The sequence below is a fragment of the Buteo buteo genome, chromosome 3, assembly GCF_964188355.1.
Source record: "Buteo buteo chromosome 3, bButBut1.hap1.1, whole genome shotgun sequence".
Lineage (NCBI taxonomy): Eukaryota > Metazoa > Chordata > Aves > Accipitriformes > Accipitridae > Buteo > Buteo buteo.
Window position 1 is genome coordinate 77,745,456 of NC_134173.1, and position 17,523 is coordinate 77,762,978.

General features: G+C 51.0%; 1 protein-coding gene across 4 annotated transcripts in view; it reads left to right on the forward strand.

The window, feature by feature from the left end:
- Positions 1-17,523, forward strand: part of ARHGAP39 (Rho GTPase activating protein 39) — a 149,064-nt gene that overhangs the window by 99,635 nt on the left and 31,906 nt on the right. For all 4 annotated transcript variants that reach the window (XM_075024118.1, XM_075024120.1, XM_075024119.1 and 1 more), the window contains exon 3: positions 11,731-11,811. In XM_075024118.1, the coding sequence (XP_074880219.1) occupies positions 11,731-11,811 (81 nt within the window). The remainder of the gene's footprint in view (positions 1-11,730; positions 11,812-17,523) is intronic.

A 17,523-nucleotide genomic window follows, 5' to 3' on the forward strand; every position in this document is an offset into this window, starting at 1 on the left:
CAATATCAAGGGCACATGGTGGGGTGAAGTGTGCACGGGCAGCTCCTGCTGAGCACACGGTGTGGCATAAGGATGTCTTGACATATTTGCAATAATTTGATCGTCTGCATGAATGTGAAGACGCTCAGCAATGATTTGAATTCATTTTTGGTGCATCAGTTGGACCACATTAAACACCTGCTCAACTGCTGCCATCCAGAATTGAAGGGCTCTTAGTTTGGTTTAGTTTAACTGACTCTAGGGGCAAATTCAGAGCCTGACTTACAGCGATTTTTAATTTTAAAGGAAGGTTAGGTTGCTTCTCGTAAAAAAAATGGGCCCAGAGAGCTAAGTGTATTGACTTAAGTACATCATTTAGTACAACTTAAACAGGACTGGGATTTGGGTACAGAACCTTAGTGCTGCTTAGCCTTCCAACAGAAGCTGGAGGAAAGGGAAATATATTGAAAGGACTTAAAACACACTGTCTTGAGTAAGGATTTTGCTTCACCTGTTTGTCCACCTACAAAATAGAAAGGGATATTGCTGAATTTACGGTTGTACCAGCCCTGCCATGGTTTCCTCTCCTTTTCATGGAAGGAAGAGCACATGGAGGAAGATGTAGTGTGCGTCTCTGGTACAGACGATGTACAACCTCGCTGCTGTGGAGAGATGGGCTCTGTATAATCTTGCCAGTTGTCTCAAGTTGTGACGAACCAGTGCTCATCTTGGTTTAAATATGTCTCCTTATGTCTCTTTTGGTCTTCAACTTGGTTCTTGCAGAGGCGCAGGCTTTGACCATGTTTGCCAGGATTTTTTTAATAGAAGGCAGCTGAGGGGGTAGCAAAGAAATGATTGGGTTGGGAAGGAAGGGGCTACTCAAGGGAGTGCCAAGCTGAGGGTGGCATTAGCAGGAGTATGGTGGCATCTGCAAGGGTGGCAGCCAAGGGAAAAGCAACCTGCCCACAGCTCTAGGGAATTAAAGGTTGGTCAGCATTACCTTGATCGTGGAATGAGTCCTCCTGGAAGCCGTTTCTGTGGGCATGGATGACGCAAAGGTGGTTGGGAATGGCCAGCATGGATTTACCAAGGGTGAATTATGCTTGACCAACGCGATTGCTGTCTGTGATGATATGACTACATATCTGGATGATGGGAGCATCTGCCTTGACTCTAGCAAGGTGTTTGATGTATCTCACATGGCATGCTTGTGTCCAAGTTGGGACATTAGAGTCTAGACAGGGACACTACTAGGTGGGTAAAAAACTGGATCATCAGGCTCAGAGGGTGGTGGATAATGGTTCATACCCAACCTGATGGTTGGCTGCAAGGGAAGCTCCTTCCAGGCCCATCCTGGGACCTATCCTGATCCATATCCTTATCAATAACCTGCAGAGGAGACAGAAGTCACCCTCGTCTGCAGGCAAGCTGCTGTGCTTGAGGGCAGGGCTGACATTCAGGAGGACCTGGAGGAGTGAGGACAGGCTGGGAAGAACCCCCTGAAGCTCAGCAAGGCCAGATGTAGCAGTCGGGATGGACTAACCCTCTCTAGGCAGTGGCTGGCTGGGTAACAGGTCTGCTGAGGACCCAGGAGTCCTGGGGAGCTCTACGCTAAATGCAGGTGAGCAGCGTGCATTGGTAGAAAGGGAGGCTGGTAGCATCCTAGGCTGTAGCACCAGGCCCATAACTGGTAGATCAAGGGAAGCAATTATTCTTCATTAGACCACAGCTGGGCAACTGCATGTAGTTTTGGGCTCTCCAGGACAAGAAAAACTCGATAAACTTGAGTCCAGTGGAGAGCCGCCAGGATGGTCAGGGGCTGGAGCACATGATGCGTAAGGAGAAGATGAGGGAGCTGGGCTGACTTAGCCTAGAGAAGAGGTTTTTGGGGAGACCTCAGGGCAGCCTTCCAATACCGAAGCAGCACTGCTGTAGCAGGACCAGTCAGCCTTTTGGTTAGAGCAGGTTTTGCTTTCTGTGATCAGCTTCTTGCCAATTTCTGGGTATGATTTTACCCATCAGGACTTCTGGCATGCAATTCAGTCCCCATAGATCCATGTCTGTGCAAGCCCTCAATGCCATCTCCCTCCTCCCCTCCGGAAACTAATTTGGATTGAGCTTTCTAGACTATCCCCATACCAGCAGAATTCAGGAGTTTTTTAAGGTGCTGCTTTTATCTAGTAGCACTTCTGCAGACGTTCATGGGAAACCCATGGTGGTGGTTTGGTACCTACATCTCTGCAACCGGGGCAGAAGAGCAACTTGTAATGTACCTGTGCTTGCAGCTCAGTTTGCAGCTGGTTGAGTCTTGATTTAAATGGCGAGCTGTGTTGAGATGTGTAAGCAATCAGGGGCTGCTGAAGAACAAGTGTATGTTCCCTTCTGCTCCGTCCTTTTTTGGGGCAGGACAGCAGCCTTTGGCTGAGGTTGGTTGAAGCTCTCAGCCCACCCCAGTGAAGTCTGGTGGGAACATCATAGGAAACCCACCTGTGAAAGTGTTTTTCCTTGATTGCCTTGCTTCAGTTTTCGCTCAAACTGACCGATCGTTGATTTAGGCTCCTTTAAAGCAGAATAATAGGCCTTTGGTACTATGTTAACTAAATCAGTGAAGGAGGAGGAGGAGGACCTCTTTGCTTCCTCTTTGCACCCAACAGTGAGAGGTGCTATCACTGCAACCTTTTATGTGACTGTTCATTTTTATGTAGGTTGTCCTAGAGCTTCTTCCCAAAATCAGCGCAGAGCCTTAGCTTCTGGTAAGCCAGGGCAAGCTGAGTTTGTAGGGGCTTTTGCTGTGAAAAAAACCCACTTTGCTTCCTGTTTGTGCGGCACAAAGGCAGGCAACGGTAATGACAAACTAACAGGATCATTTTCTTGTCTGCAGAGGTCTCCTCGATGCAGCCGGGCTGTAGCAATGCCAATTTTCTTTCTGCAGAGGAGGTTAGGCTGGAAGGAGTACAGACAGCAATGGGTCAGCTCCTTGAAGCCTGACAAAATTGCTCTGAGGGCTTTGATCTCTTCAATGCAACTTGAATGCAGCTCTAATCATTGGAGTAAGCTTGATGTGAAGACAGAAGTGTGGGACTGCTGGGCTTTGGGACTGCTAAAATCAGTGCCTGTAATGTCTTTTGCACTTCTTCAACCCCCTGGTATGGAGGGTACCGCTGCACCCCCCCAGGCAGGGCACTACTGGCATTGGGACAGAAATAGAAGGAAGAAAAGTCGTTAATCTTCCAATTTATCTCCTGGTAAGGAGTGTGCTCCCACACTCAGGGTTTATTCAAGAGCTAATGTTTCAGGAGCTTGTGCTTATAGTTTTTAAAGTAGCAAAGGCAGGGATGCTCGGAGAGCCTTCCTGGGCCAGGCGCGGGTGTGCAGGTAATCCCGCACTTTGGTCTGACTCTGCCTGCACCCAGGGAGCTCCGGGAATACATCGGGTCTCCTGGGAGGGGGTGAATATGACAGCAAAACAAAATCGCCAGCTGAGCCTACCAGCGGCAGCAGGATTTCCACGCGGTGCCGTGGTGCACTCTGCCTCTGCTCTGGGAGCGAGTAGATATCCCCCAGAGATGCTCGATGGTTTCCAGCCACCTGGTTCATGGGAAGCAGGCGTGATGCTCTGCTAGGGGAGGATTCGGACTTGCAGCATCAGCAGGGCTGTGCTTGGGACGTCAGCAGAGCAGCAAGAGGGAGGGAAGGGGTGTGCATCGGCAGATTGTGGCTCGGGGACCCCCAACCCCTCTGAATCATCCCCCTCCCTCCTGCACCATCCCCCAAACACCCACTTAGTCCCGTCAAGCACCCATGAAACTGAAAGCATCGGGTGACGATTGCTGCTGGCTCATTCCCTCTGTTCCAGGTGCCAGGATCAAGCTCCACGTGCCCCTTTTGGGATGCTCCTCCATCCCTTTGGTGATTTCGGCAGTCACCGAGGACGGGTGGTTTTGGCAACATGCCCATGCCAGGCGAAAAGCACTGGAGAGCTGTTTGCAGCCACAGCTGATGGAGCTGTTGCTACAGAGATCTTGCCAAAAACAGCCTCCAATCAGCTCCCAGCACCGGTCTGATGCTGAGCCCCGCTCAGAGCCCGGCGAGCTGGAGAAACGATAAATAGGTGTCAGCTTTGCCCATGCGTTCAGTCCTGCTGGGGACAGTGATTCACAGCAGTTGCAGGGCTTATTATTTCCCCGAGTCTTTTTCAAAGCATGTGCGTTTTGTGCCGCCTGTGCAAATGTGGCATTTGTCCTCCCTTGTGCTATTTCTGACCTTCCCTCTCATCCCACCCCGTACCTGGAGGTGTGTTCCAGGCAGAGCCGTCGCTTGGTTTCCTACCATCCTTCCTCCTGCTCGGATCCTGCTGCGAGCAGAAGGCTTTGAAGGACCAGCTATGGCTCAGCGGGCAGCACCGACCTGTGCCAAGCTGTGTCTAGGTTCACATCCAGCCTTACAGAGCCTTGTTTCCTGGGTTGGGCTTAACATCAGGATTTGGAAGGTGCTTTTTCTCCCCCCAAAAATAATCAGTGTTGTCTGTCTGTCTGTCCCCACAGCCATGGGGGGTGCTGCAGATGCTGGCATCTAGCAGAGATGGAGACAGGCCATTCAGGTATCAGGAGGACCCCTCAATAGAGGAAAGGTATTTTAACCTCAGGAAAGTGTGCATTTTCATCGCATCATCCCATGGTTCGGGTTGGAAGGGGCATTTAAAGACCATCTACTCCAACCCCCCTGCCATAGGCAGGGACATCTTCAACTAGACCAGGTTGTTCAGAGCCCCGTCCAACCTGACCTTGAACACTTCCAAGGACGGGGCAGACTCTTGGTTCCTGTTTTGCCCCAACTGCGGTGAGATATACCCAAATATACCTTGGGTGCACGCTGTGGGAGTGGAGTGGTGAGAGCTCTTCTCCCAGCAGGACGGACATTTAGGGTCGCTTTCTCCGCTGCTAAAAGACCAAAGTGGTGAGCTTCAAGCCATTGGGTGTCAGCGCAGATCTCAGCCCACATTTAGATGTGATGAGCTGTTTAAAGCTGTTCCTGTAGTGTACTTGGGTGTAAGTGGGATGATCCAGAGGAGCTTTCACAGATGCTCCAGCTCCCTTGCAGCCAGGGTTGCTGGGGTATTTGGGCAGAGATGCTTTTCTGCTGCCAGGCCCCCAGGTACTTGCGAGGCTCTTTCCTTCACCCTTTCTCCCCAGATTTTTTCCATGGATAAGGCAGATGAGCAAGGGATCAATTGGTTTTCCATGCAGATCCGGACAGCATGGGTTAAGGCACACACATTTCTCCAGTGTGACACATCCACCATGCCCAGCATCGCACCAGCTCATGGGAGGGGACAAGCACAGCTGGGGAGAACAGCAATCCCCCTCCCCATCCAGCTTCCATTTCATAACCTGCCTTCATCTTGAATCAAACGGGTTTCATTTCCCATCAGCAGTAATTATCCCCGTCCACACTAACTCAGGATCCTCTGGCATGTCTGGACCGTCTCCGCCGAGGTTTCTGCTCAGACGGAGTTGATGGCTGAGCGAATCCATCCCGCCGAATGCCCGTCGAGATGCAGGGAGAGCAAAGATTCGGGCTGGAGCCAATGCCGATGCCCGGAGGCAGCGTGGTGGGAGCCAAGCAGGGGATCTCCGCAGGGATCTGCGGGAGAACGGGGCGGTGGTTGCACAAACCCGGGGGTGGCCGAGCCGGCTGTGCTTGCTTCTCCAAGACAAGCTGAATTTCAGGGGGTCATTAAAAGTCACTCACTGAGATTTCAGAATAAATGAATAGCTGCTGGAAGCAGCAGGCGTGGAGCTTGCTGGAGAGCCAGGGGCAGGCTTGCCAGCTATTTAATATTTAAGCAGGAGCCTTGTTAGATTCCTGCTAGCCCAGCTTTGCATGGGCAGCGATGGAATGGAGCATTTGTCCCCTACCCTTTGCCTGCCCCCCAAGTAAGCTATTTTTTCAAGGTTTTTAAGCCAACGCCTTATGAATTATGCTTGACAAAGGTCAGACTAACAGAGCCACTGGATTAAAAGGAAGAAATTTTTTACGATGAGGGTGGTGAAACACTGGAACCAGCTGCCCAGAGGGGTGGTCGATGCCCCATCCCTGGAAATATTCACGGTCAGGTTGGATGGGGCTCTGAGCAACCTGTTCTAGTTGAAAATGTCCCTGCTTATTGGAGAGGGGTTGGACTAGATGACCTTTAAAGGTCTCTTCCAGCTCAAACCATTCTATGATTAAGGTGCTTTCTGCAATACCTGTCTCTATCCAGTGACTTAGGGCAGCTGCTTTTCATGCCTATTAGCTAAATGTAGATGGTGGAGCAGAGTTTACTTGTGCTCTTCTATGCAGTGACCCCACTGTTGCGGGAACGAAGCAGCAAAAGGATTTTGCTGGTGGGACTTTGCAGCCCGGCACATATTTGACCTGTGCTTGAACGCAGCTCGGCGTGCATGGGCATCAATCGTAGGGTGGCTTTTGCTGTTGGTCTTGCTGAAGTTGGTGGGATGATCAAAGGACCTTAGTTACACTGAAAAGGCAAATAGGCTCTTCGCCTCCTGAGAGCATCGGTCTGCCTGCACCCTGCACAGCTTGCTGTGCCTCTGAACCACGGCTGCAGGGTTTGTATCTTCAAGCAGGGCTTTTCCAGGCTCCACACGACTAAGGATTTCCCAGGATTACACTAAAATGATTATTTGCTGGGGCTAAAGCAAGGCCTAAGCAAAGTCTGGGTAGCGATCTGTGCAGTTCTTTACATGCCATATCATGCTCATGGGGCTTTCATGCCATAGCTGATGGCACATCTGAGTCTAGGTCACCAGGAGGACCTTTGTCTGCAGAGGCATCGTCCTGGTGGTGCTGCTTGAAGGTCTGCAAGCTTGAAGGTGTGCAAGCTTGAAGGTCTGCAAGCTTGACGGTCTACAAGCTTTAAGGTCTGCAAGCTTGAAGGCCTGCAAGCTTTAAGGTCTGCAAGCTTTCAGCCCCCATGACTGCTCCTTTCTGAAACCATGTAGATCTTTGCTTTTATGGGTCTGAGTCTGATTGCCGCGAGTCTGCGTGGTTTGACAAGTTTCCATGCTCCTGCGGCAAAAGGAATGTGATATTTTTGCTCAGTTTGGACAGAAACATTTGCTTCCCCAGAGGGATTTGCTGCCTGTAGTTAAGCTGTTTCCCAAATCTGAGCCAACTCTCCCCAGCTAACCAGCCCCTGGTCTGGCACGGAAGCAGGACAAGTCTTGAGCTGCTGTTGGTTTTGTAGGCTGGACAGATGTCACAGCACTCCAACTTGCTCCAGGCAGGACCTTCAGCTTCTTGCAGAGGTCTTTCTCCACACCAGGCTCCAGGTTTCAGCAGGAAAATGAACAGGCAAAGGAGACCGGTTTTATTTTTCGGAAAGACCAAGGATTAAATCTTGGCTCTACAAGCCAAGGCTCAGCATGTCGAGTCCAACTAGGATGGGGAAATGCTCCCTGATCTGTCCCTCTTCCACCTCCCGGGGACGTGGACCCTCGCTGCAGAACCAATCCCCCCCCTCACCTGGTCCCAGATGTGGTGGTGGCATCTTTGACCCTTGTCTCCCTCGAGACATCACAGCTTCAGGGAGAGGCACCTTCAGCAAATGTCAAATGACATGCAGCGTCACAGCCTGTCGTCTCTGTGCTTTTGATGACAACACACATGTCGTGCTGACCTCAATGCTTCATCATTTCCACAATTAGTGCAGCATAGCCTTTGGCAGCTCCCCGACCACCATCACGTTGAGCTTCCATGTTTGCAAGCAGGGTCTAGTCTGGGCACCATGTGCACCAAATGCTTCACCTCCTGGCCTCAAAAGACAAACTAGGATGGTGCATGCTGTAATAACTTGGAGATGGCTTTTTGTTCTGGAGAGCTTCTTTTAAATGCCCTCTCACCCCCAAAATCTCCCCTTCAAGGTGAAGGGACCCTCCCTGCCTGCTCTGTTCAACACAGGAGGTGTGGAGATGCCTGGTCCACCGTGACCATGGCTCCCAGTAGAGATGGAGCAGATCTCTGCATCTCAGACATCAGTAACCCTGCGACCCAGAACCAAACATGGGTCTGCAAAATGTCTTCCAATTATCGAAGATGAAACAAAACATCACAATTTGATGTCTGCGAACTTCAGCATCCCTCAGCACCTATGTCCTCCGGAACAGGTTATCTGGTGGAAGGCTGCCACCAGTTCCTTGATTGTCTCCTTCTTTTGGCATGATATTTCTTTCCAACGCGAGCCACACCTCTGGTTTTAGGGACACAGGTCAGCTAGCCAGGATTTCTTTAGCTTGGCAGTCTACGTGCTGTGGCCTCGTGGCATCTTTTTGTTCAGAACTTGCTAAAATCACCCCAAAAATAATGAGTGGGACCTTAGCAGTGGCAGCGGAGGGGTGAGTTTTCATCTCCTGTAAGATGCAGAAGAGCAGAGGGGATGTCCCAGGTGTTATGTTGCTGTGTTCATCCTGACCTTGAAGCTTGCAGCTCGTGGTGTTGCAGATGGATGCGATCCTTGACATCAATCTCATTTGCAGCTTCACTGGTAGGAGCTGATTGCAATGATAACGAAGCCAAGTCTGACTCATCAGTACCTGAATGAGGAGCAATGCCACCCACAGTGCGCCGGCAGCAATTTTACTCCTGATCTGGCTCCGCTGGTGGGATGGATTTGAAGCTCTCCAGTTGATCTCGATCTTACCGCTCTGCCTGGCATTTTTGGACCGCGCGGTAGGGTAAAGTATGAATTGTATGTCAGCGAGACCTTGCTCGTAGTCTGAGGTTTTAATCGATTTATCTCAAAAGGAGGAGGTGGCAGCCTAAGAGAACTTTCTTTAAAGATTACGGGGTGTTAATGTATGTCAAGTCAGGGTGTGTGTTTGAGAGCAAACCGTGTTAAACTGTTTCATCTCACCAGCCTCATGGGCTGTCGCTGCTCCTGGGCATGTTTTGGAGCTCCAGTTTCTGCACCGGGATAGAAAGTGCAGAAGGATCTGCCTTAAGACAAGGGTTGTACTGTACCGTGTGCTGCACGAAATACCAAATTGGGAGCAGAATCTCTCTCCTTAGATATTTCATCCAGGTTTTGAAGCCAGATGTGAATAACCTCCATTCACCTATGAGCTCACACATCCCTCACCTCCTGCATCCAGCTGGCACGGGCCAGAATATAAAAAGCCGCATAACTCTGCGGCCGCTTCAACAGCCTTTGCTGTGTTTGGAAGAACCTTTGCACGAAAGCATCTGAAATTCCAGCAGCTGTGCGTTGGCCGAGGAGCAGCTGACGTCGTTACTGGGAATTTACGGTCAGCTCGTTTTCTGGTAATTGGCTGGCCAGATGCTTTTGGTGCTGCTCTGTGCTCCTCAGATCCTCTCTGTCAGGTGAGCATGAGAAGAGACAGAGATTTTGGGAGCCAGAGCCCGGAGGAGACTTCATCCCCACCTTGCTCCCAGATTGCTGTTGCCTTTAGCAAGGAAGGTTTCCCCTGAGATGCAAGGAGACATGCTCGGTGCCCCTACTTGCAAGTGTTTTGAAAAATATCAGGCCAGAAGGAACGGCTGATGACCAGGTGAATTTTTTTTTTTTTTTTTTTTTGGAGGGGAGGGGAAGAAGTGAGGTGTACAGTGGGTAGAAAACTTCTGGAATTTGTTGCGATGAGAAGCTGTGGAGGCTGATATTGCTGCATGTTCAGGAAGGGACTAAACAAATTCAAGGCAACCAGTCCATAAACATCTCTGAAGTGGGTACCTTGGAGGACATCTCCCTGCTGTGACCCCTAACACAGGGACTGGGTGCTGTGGGGCACGAGGGCACGGACCGCAGGCAGCGACTGGGGTCATGAGCTCTCTATAGCATCTCTTGCTGCCATGGTTTGAAGCAGAGTACTGGGCTGGAGACACCATTGCTCTGACCCAGGAGGACATTTCTTACCTTGCAGATCTTTCCAAAAGGCCCATGAAGTAGGGCAAATGGACAGATTTTGCGTAGGGAAGCTAAAGTGGTCCTGAAGTCTTTGGTTCCTGGGGAAACCTGGAGAAAAGGGGAGTCTCCTTTCAGCTCCAACAGCACAAGGGATCCGCACAGATGGCATAGTCGTTGAAGGTTCTCCAGGCCATGGTTGGGCAGGGATGCTACCACCAGAAGAGTAACCTCTTTGCCATGAGGGTCTTTCCCTTGCTCAGTTTTGATCACAAGAACTTGCCTGAAGGAGACCTTCCTTGAGGTCTTTCCCCAACGTCCATTGCCTTTCTCTTCAGTAAACATTAGGTATGGACTCTTTCAGCAGCAGGGCTCTTCATTAGGAAGCTTTCTGAGCATTAATTCCCTTCCATCCAGGGCTTTTCCCGTTGGGGAGAAGATCTTGAAGCCATGGATCTGGGTACAGCACTGGGTGTCAGAGCTGTTGCTTTCTCTTGAATGCCTGTTTCCACTGGCCGTTGTGGAGGAGGAGGAGCACTCATTCACATGCACTCGAGAGGAAAAAGGGATTAAGCAATTCAACAGTCATAATTTCAGGGCTCAGAAGTCTCATTAAAATTAGCTTTGACAGAAGCTTAATTTTACTGCCTCTTGCATGAATAAAATTTTTGAGGTCTATCCTATTAAGATTTGTTTCTTTTCCTTTTTTCTTCTTCTGAAACCAACATCTGATCTGAATTTTATTAACACAAGCATCTTAATGTGTACGTGGGGGGGGGTTAACACTGTTTCTTCGAAAACTGCTCAAAACGAAGTTATTTCTCCAGATGTTTGCTGTTATGTTTCAATGCAGAGCAAATGTCTAATAATTTGCTCAGTGCCCTGTGTTTTCTGAACGAGCCTGATTATTTGCACATCCCCACAGTGAAGGACTGTTAAGGCAAAAAAAAGACCTTTCCTGTGCTCATTGAGCAAATATTGGCAAGTATGAACAATACTGGAAAGCGTCCTTAGTCAAAGACTAATACCTGGTCACGTGCCTTGTTGGGAGGTGTTGGAGGGTCTCGGCATGGATGCTAGGCTGTTGGGCAAGCATGAAGCCAAAGGGAATGTAGAGCAAGAGTGGGTTTGCTCTTATAGGACAGGCTTTAAGCTGGTGGTAGTCCAAAAAGTAGCATGTCAGTGCCATCCTGCACCTCCACGTGCTTTTTTCCACGTCTGTCCAACGAGTGCGCTCAGGTAAGGTGTCTTCTCAGAATAGGTTGGTAGCTGTTGGTGCTGGGACCTTCTCCATCTTCTGGGAGCAAGGGCTCTGCAGGCTCAGATGTAACCAACTGCAACGTGGTAGACGAAAATGTGTCAAAAAGGGCTTTTCTGGGGCTCGCTGCCTCTGCCTGTGTTGGCTCTGACCATCTGAGACAAGCGAGGAGCGAGAGCAATGCTCGAGGCACAAGGAAGGGCTGCACTTGGAAAGGACCGTGGGTGGGAAAAAGCTATGAGATGTTTAGGATCTGTCCAGGCACGTCTACAGCTGTTCTTCACAAATAAGCATAGTTTAAGGGAGAATGTGGTGTTTGCAGTGTTTGAAATGGAACTGGGGACCACAGCCATGGAGGGCTTGGTCATCATCTGCTAAACAACTGATTAATGACTCGAACCCTGATGTGAGGAGGTGGGAGTAGGTCCCAAGTGCAGAGCCAACTGGTGGGGACCAGGAGCCCATCTCTGTAGATGCATCTTCATTAATCCTAAAGTGAAGGAGACTTTAATAAGGGCACACGCGTGTCACAGTCACCATTGGTAACTCCTTGTTCATTATTACTGTATTGCAGTTCATCGCCTTCCGGAGTGTTTGAGAAAGAATATGACATTTATCGTGATTACAGTGCGGAAGGTCAACTCCTCCACTACAGGTAGCCAAAATTTCCCTCCGGTATCGGGGCTGGGGTCTGCAACGTGGCCTTGGTGGTGAGGTGGGGGTGTGGGACAGCCCGTGTGCTGCTGGCTGACCTGTGGGAACGGGGCAGTGAGTAACGCTGGTGTTTTCTCTGTGCTCTTCTGATATTCCTCCCTATCCCCTTCCCTTCACCTGCTGAGGTTTTTAGCTTTACTACCACCCTTAAACAAACCTTAAGATAGATGTTGATGGTTCTTTGGAGCAGGGACCATCCATCCCCTTTAGGTGGTGGTCTTTGTTTGAGTGACTCCTATCCATGACCAGAAACCAGAGCAGGACAGGAGGAGCACCAGGCATGTCCAGTGATGGGGTCACACCTCATCATGAGCTCCTGGTCTGTGGGGTTTCGTTAGGCTCCACCATCAGTACAGGACTCACCCGGTGCTGCTGATGCACCCCAATGCCTGCCATCACGGTGGGGTGGTGGCTTGAACATCTCTCCACATTGGAACCAGTTTCTAGGCTCTTTCCTAGGATTTTTACATCGACTGTAAGGAGGTTCGTGTGGGTATGGATTTAATCCATCACCGCAGTGAGCCCAGGTGATTCAGCGTGGTGTCTCCATAGGGCCCTGGAGGTGGGAAAGCCTCCTGAGAAATGAACCATCTCTTCCAACCCGTGGGTCCAACTGCTTTCAGAGTCCATTTGTAAGACTGATAAGAGCTTTCTCTTGCTTAGATCAGGATTTCAGGTGCTGAACCAAACCACCACCTCCAGCTTTCATGCATTTATGTCACTAGAGAATAATACGGTGTTGTGCTTGCCTTCGTTATGGCTCAAAATGCCCCTCTTAGAGTTTGCACAAGCAGTTCAGGTGTACAAATGCCATGACTTCTCACTAGTACTTATGTGGACTAATGCCTTAAACATGGGCAAAAAATCACCAGAATTGAGTATGTCTGAGTAGGTGATCAGAGGTGGGGAATGACCTTGTGCTGGGCTCCTGGAGCCTGGCCCAGCACCTGCATCGCCACTTTCAAAACAACCTTTTTGCCTTCAAAACCCAAAGCAGTGTGAGCAGGGATGGATTTAGGGGGGCTGAGAAATTGCTCTTGATGCAGCCCAGATGGCTCCTTGGCCATCCTTTCTCAGTGGCCAAAGGAGGCATCTTAGCTGACCCACCTCATTCTGCCCTGGAGCATTTAGATGTCCCCCTTGGTCACCACCTGCCAGGACGGAGGTGGTGGTGAGGCTCTGCAAACTCTGGGACCTCCCCACAAACCCAGACAGACCCATCTCTCCCTGACCCCATGCCAGCCTGCTCAGGTAGGGTTTTTGGTACCTACTGGCATCATCCAGATCAAATCAGGCAGGAACAGGGAGGATAAATGCCTGCACTGGATGCTTTTACTAGTATAGACCTGCAAACAAGTGGTGGCCTGAAGACTTTCTCTGTAACACCATGTTCATCCCAATTCCTACCTTTAAGACAGCAGGTCTATAGACTACGGTCAGATTTGGGGGTTTTGAAGTTGATGCCTCCCTGGTTGCTCTGGGCTTTGGCGAATACCCCCAGTTTCTGGGTTTTTCTGGAGATGCAAGTGAGTTGAAGCACCTCTAGCTCTTGCTTTGCTTTCCGTGCTGGTAGCAGGGACCATGAGGGCGCGATGCTCCACGTTCCCTTCCCTGCTGCTCCGTGACAGCACGGGCTGGCAAGCTGGTCCACAGTGGCATGGTTTGCAGCAGTCTCCATCCCGGTTCAAGACACATGCGAGTGCAAAATCACCCAGCGGCGTTGGCCATGTGCCATCCTGCCTGCCCTGTAATTCACTGCTTCTGCAGTGGCCTCCCAGGAGCGTCAGAATTAATTGCCACTTAAGCAAAAGGGGGAAAAACAAGCTTTCTAGGAGGGGAAACAAATAGGGTAATGGTGTCTGGTGTTTATCCTCCCCAGCAGAATGCTCTCCTTGAGCATCGGGTGAGCTCAGAGAGACCTGCCCATGGACAGCTTTACGCCGAAGCATCCCTTCTGCATGCTGGGTGGATGCAATTCCCTGTCCGGAGGCAGGAGAAGTGAGGAAGAGTGGAATGGAGTGTGATTTGGCAGGCCTGGATTCACTGTTTGGTTTGGAAACAGGGTCTGCAGGTGCCTCCTCTGCTCTGCTGTTAGGCATCGAGCGTGCTTCGGTCGGAATTAGCAGCAGGAGCTGAGCCTGCGTCCAGGGCTGCAGCCGAGCGAGATGGAGCAGTGACGGGGACACGGAGCGGTGACAGGGACACGCCACTCTCTATCCTGAGCACTTTTTTTTTCTGCAAACAGGATTAGTGATTCGGCACTGATAGGTTCTGACCCACCACCAGCTGGGTGGTGGCGGCGCGGGATACGAGCTGCAATCGGAGACGAGGGACGATGCAGGTTTTGGGGACAACGGTCCCCACCCACCAGCTGGCTGATGCCCGCAGCCGCCCAAGCAATTAAAAGATTAAATTTCACTGTGGTTAGCACACATGACCTGTTTGCATCAGCACGGGCTTTGCTGCAGGAGATGCCTCCATCTTCCCGACCCCAACTATACCGCCTGTAAAAACCCACGGACAGCCCTTGCTGCCCCCCCCCCCCCCCCCCCCCCCCGATCCCTTCCAGCCAGGAAGCTAATTAGCAGCTTTGCTTAATTAGCTGAGAGTGGACTTCCTTCTGGAAGAACAGGTCTCAAGTGCCCTCTGTCTGGGGGCTGCCAAGCGAGATGGAGCAAGGAACCAACACAGCCTGGGGTGGATTTTTTTTTAACCATGCAAGTGCCACATGCACGCCGCTCTGGCACTTATAAAAGCTGTAATCAAAGCTCAGTGGTCCTACCTCGCAATGGCAGGGATAATTTCATATCAGTGGGGTTAATTTTAAGGAGGAGGGCGCATGGCACGTTCTGAAAATGACCCTGCATATGAAGGCATCTTGGTTTCAGCTTCTCCAAAGCTTAGCTGACAGCTCTTCCCTGGATGGACCAAAGCTGGGCAAATCCCAAAGGGTGCAAAGGGCATTTCTGGGAGGACGATGGTGGGCAGCACCCATGGCACAAGGGAGGCCACCTGGAAGCCCCATATTGGCATCTACCACTGGATGGCTCAGAGGGATGCACACGTGGCCCCTCGTGGGAGTGGGAATACCCTTGAGGTATCTCTGCCTGAAGGAACCAAGACCTGGGTGGGGAGAGCACAGTCCAGACACCTCTTTCTGATGCTCAGCGACAGGTTTTGGGGAAAGGTTGGTGCTCCAGCACCCTTGGCCAGGTTGCAATGAGATGGGGGAATCTCTCATCTTCCCTCATGCTTCCCATGGGCCCATGCCAGCGCTGAGGTGGCGATTGTCAAACGGGCTGGCACCCAACCAGAGCCTTAAAGACTCCATCGCAGAGTGTGGTGCAGGCTGAGCCCTCAAGCACTTCCACTGGAGCAACACTGCCCCAGCTCCTCCAGATCCAGGCCTGGGATCCAGCTGCTTCCAAACGCCGTTCGTGAAATGATCGTGGAGGCTTCACAGGTGGGAGATCAGGTCTCCAGCCCAAAAGCCACCTGAGGTCCTTCCAACCCTCTCCTCCTCACCAAGTCTTGCGTTAGTCAAAGCCATGGTAAGTGCATGTTGCCTCCTTTGAAGGTCAAGATAAAAGGTGGGCAGACAGTGGACTTGGCAGGACAGAGGATTGAGTTGCACAACAAGTCTGTAGGTCTCTGGTGGCTGAGGAAGCCTGGTGAGACCTAGGCTGGTTCTGGGCATGTGTCCACTCGCTTCTATCACCTCCTCCTCTCTGGCTGGAAAGGGAGAAGCTGAAGGACTTAAGAGACATTTGGACAAAGTGTGGGAGCAGGGTGGCTTCTGAGGGGACAGCTGTCTTCACATGAAGGCTGGGTACAGGCAGATGGAGAGGCAGGAGGTTGGCTGACGGGGGAGAGGTCCTGGGGTTCAGCTGGGAGACCACCCTCATCCATGGCATCATCTTCCCCAAGTGCAGCTTTGGGGTTCAGCTGCCTGGGTCACCCCAGGAGCTGCAGCAGCATCCTTAGGAGCAGGCAGGGATTTTTCTTCTGCTTCCCTGACAGTGCTGGCTCAGTGCTCCCGGCCAACAATTGCTATGAGAGATTTTCTAATATAATGAAGATTAGTGGGTGTCATTAAGAGGATGACGTCTTGCTCCGTCTGTCTAGAAGGCATTTGTAGGAAAGCCCTGCATCCAAATCCCATCGAGAGAGGCAATTACGATAACTGTTCTTAACCCTTTCCTCTTTATTCCTTCCAGTTTGTGGTCCCTGGAGCCCAGTTGCTTAATGTCCTCATTTTTACTCCTGTGGTTCTGTTGAGAGGGTTGATCTCTTTGCTAATCCATGCAGTGGTCTTTGTCAAGAAGTCTGTTTGTTTGTGGGACAAATCCCAGGTCTCTGTCGTTGTCCCATGCTTGTGTTGGCCAGTCAATGGATGGAGGGTCCAAGGCTATTAGAGCTGATCTTCAGATCAGAGACCCTCAACTTGCTCCTCCGAATTTGTCTCCTCTCCCAGCACACAGCTGCTCTGCTCCTGTGACCCTCTTTGTTCCATTCTGCTGATTGGGTGGATGTCAGGTACCAAGTGCAGGTGGTCAGGGCTTTGTGGCCACCAGGAAGACGCTGGAGCTTCCTGGTTGAAGGAAATGCAGCATGTCGGACATGGAGCACAGCAGCAAAGCATTAATGACCTTCTTCTCCCCTTCTGTTCCCTGGGAAGCAGGAGGTTCATTACTTGCCAAGAACAGAAGAACCAGACCTAAAAATGTGCCCCGGCCCCAGTTATAGGCTCCTCTGCTCTGGGACAAGGTGAGAAATCTGCTCACTTGAGTATGCAGTGTCCAGCTCTTAGGGATGCCTCCAGTTTGGCCTGGCTGTTCTGTTTGTTCTATAACTCTTAGGTCACACGTGGAAGCAGAGGTGATCAGTGGACTGTCCTCCAGCGGTGGAGCAGCTGGAATAGTTCCTAGGGCCTGGGCTTGCTCCTGCCCTGTGAGCCCATGCCTGTCCACCCTTTCTTTCTTCTCCCAGCTGCAGTGACGGCAACATGCACACTTCAAAGCCGTGGTGAAACCCTCGTTCTGTGCTTCAGAGCTGGAGAAGCTGTGGCCGCCCACCACAGCTTGTGTCTGTGCCTTGTTCTATCTCCAGCTCTGCCCTCTTGCTTGCCCTGGCTTTGTCTCTTTGGTAGGGAGGTAGGATGTCCAACCCATGAGCAGGGAGGAGTGGATCCTGTTTCTGCTGGGAGCGTGTTAGGACAGCAGGTCGGCAACTGCTTCATCTGCATGGGATCCTTGTAATACTCTTGATGTGGTCTTCCTCAGTTTGTCCTGGACCTTCCCATCCAGGAGAGTTCAATGAGGTCTTTGATCTTCTGGTAGTTTTCAACATCTCATGGTCAACAGGAGTCACTTCATAGCTGACTGTCTAGCAAAACAAGTATAGTAGTGAGGAGAGAATTGGGGTTGGCTTCCAAAAGACCTGGGACCATCTCTCTGATAGCTCCACAGAGCCTTGTGTGGCCCATCAGGCACCTGAGGTTTAGGAGGTGGTTGTGTCTGTCTGCTGGGCAACCTCTGTTTTGAGACATGGCTGTGGTTTGCCAACTTTTTACGGCTGTCTTCACCTCTTGGCTCTTGCACGGGTGTGTGCTCCAGATGTTGCTAGATTCCTTCTCCAGCCATGGGAGTGTTCA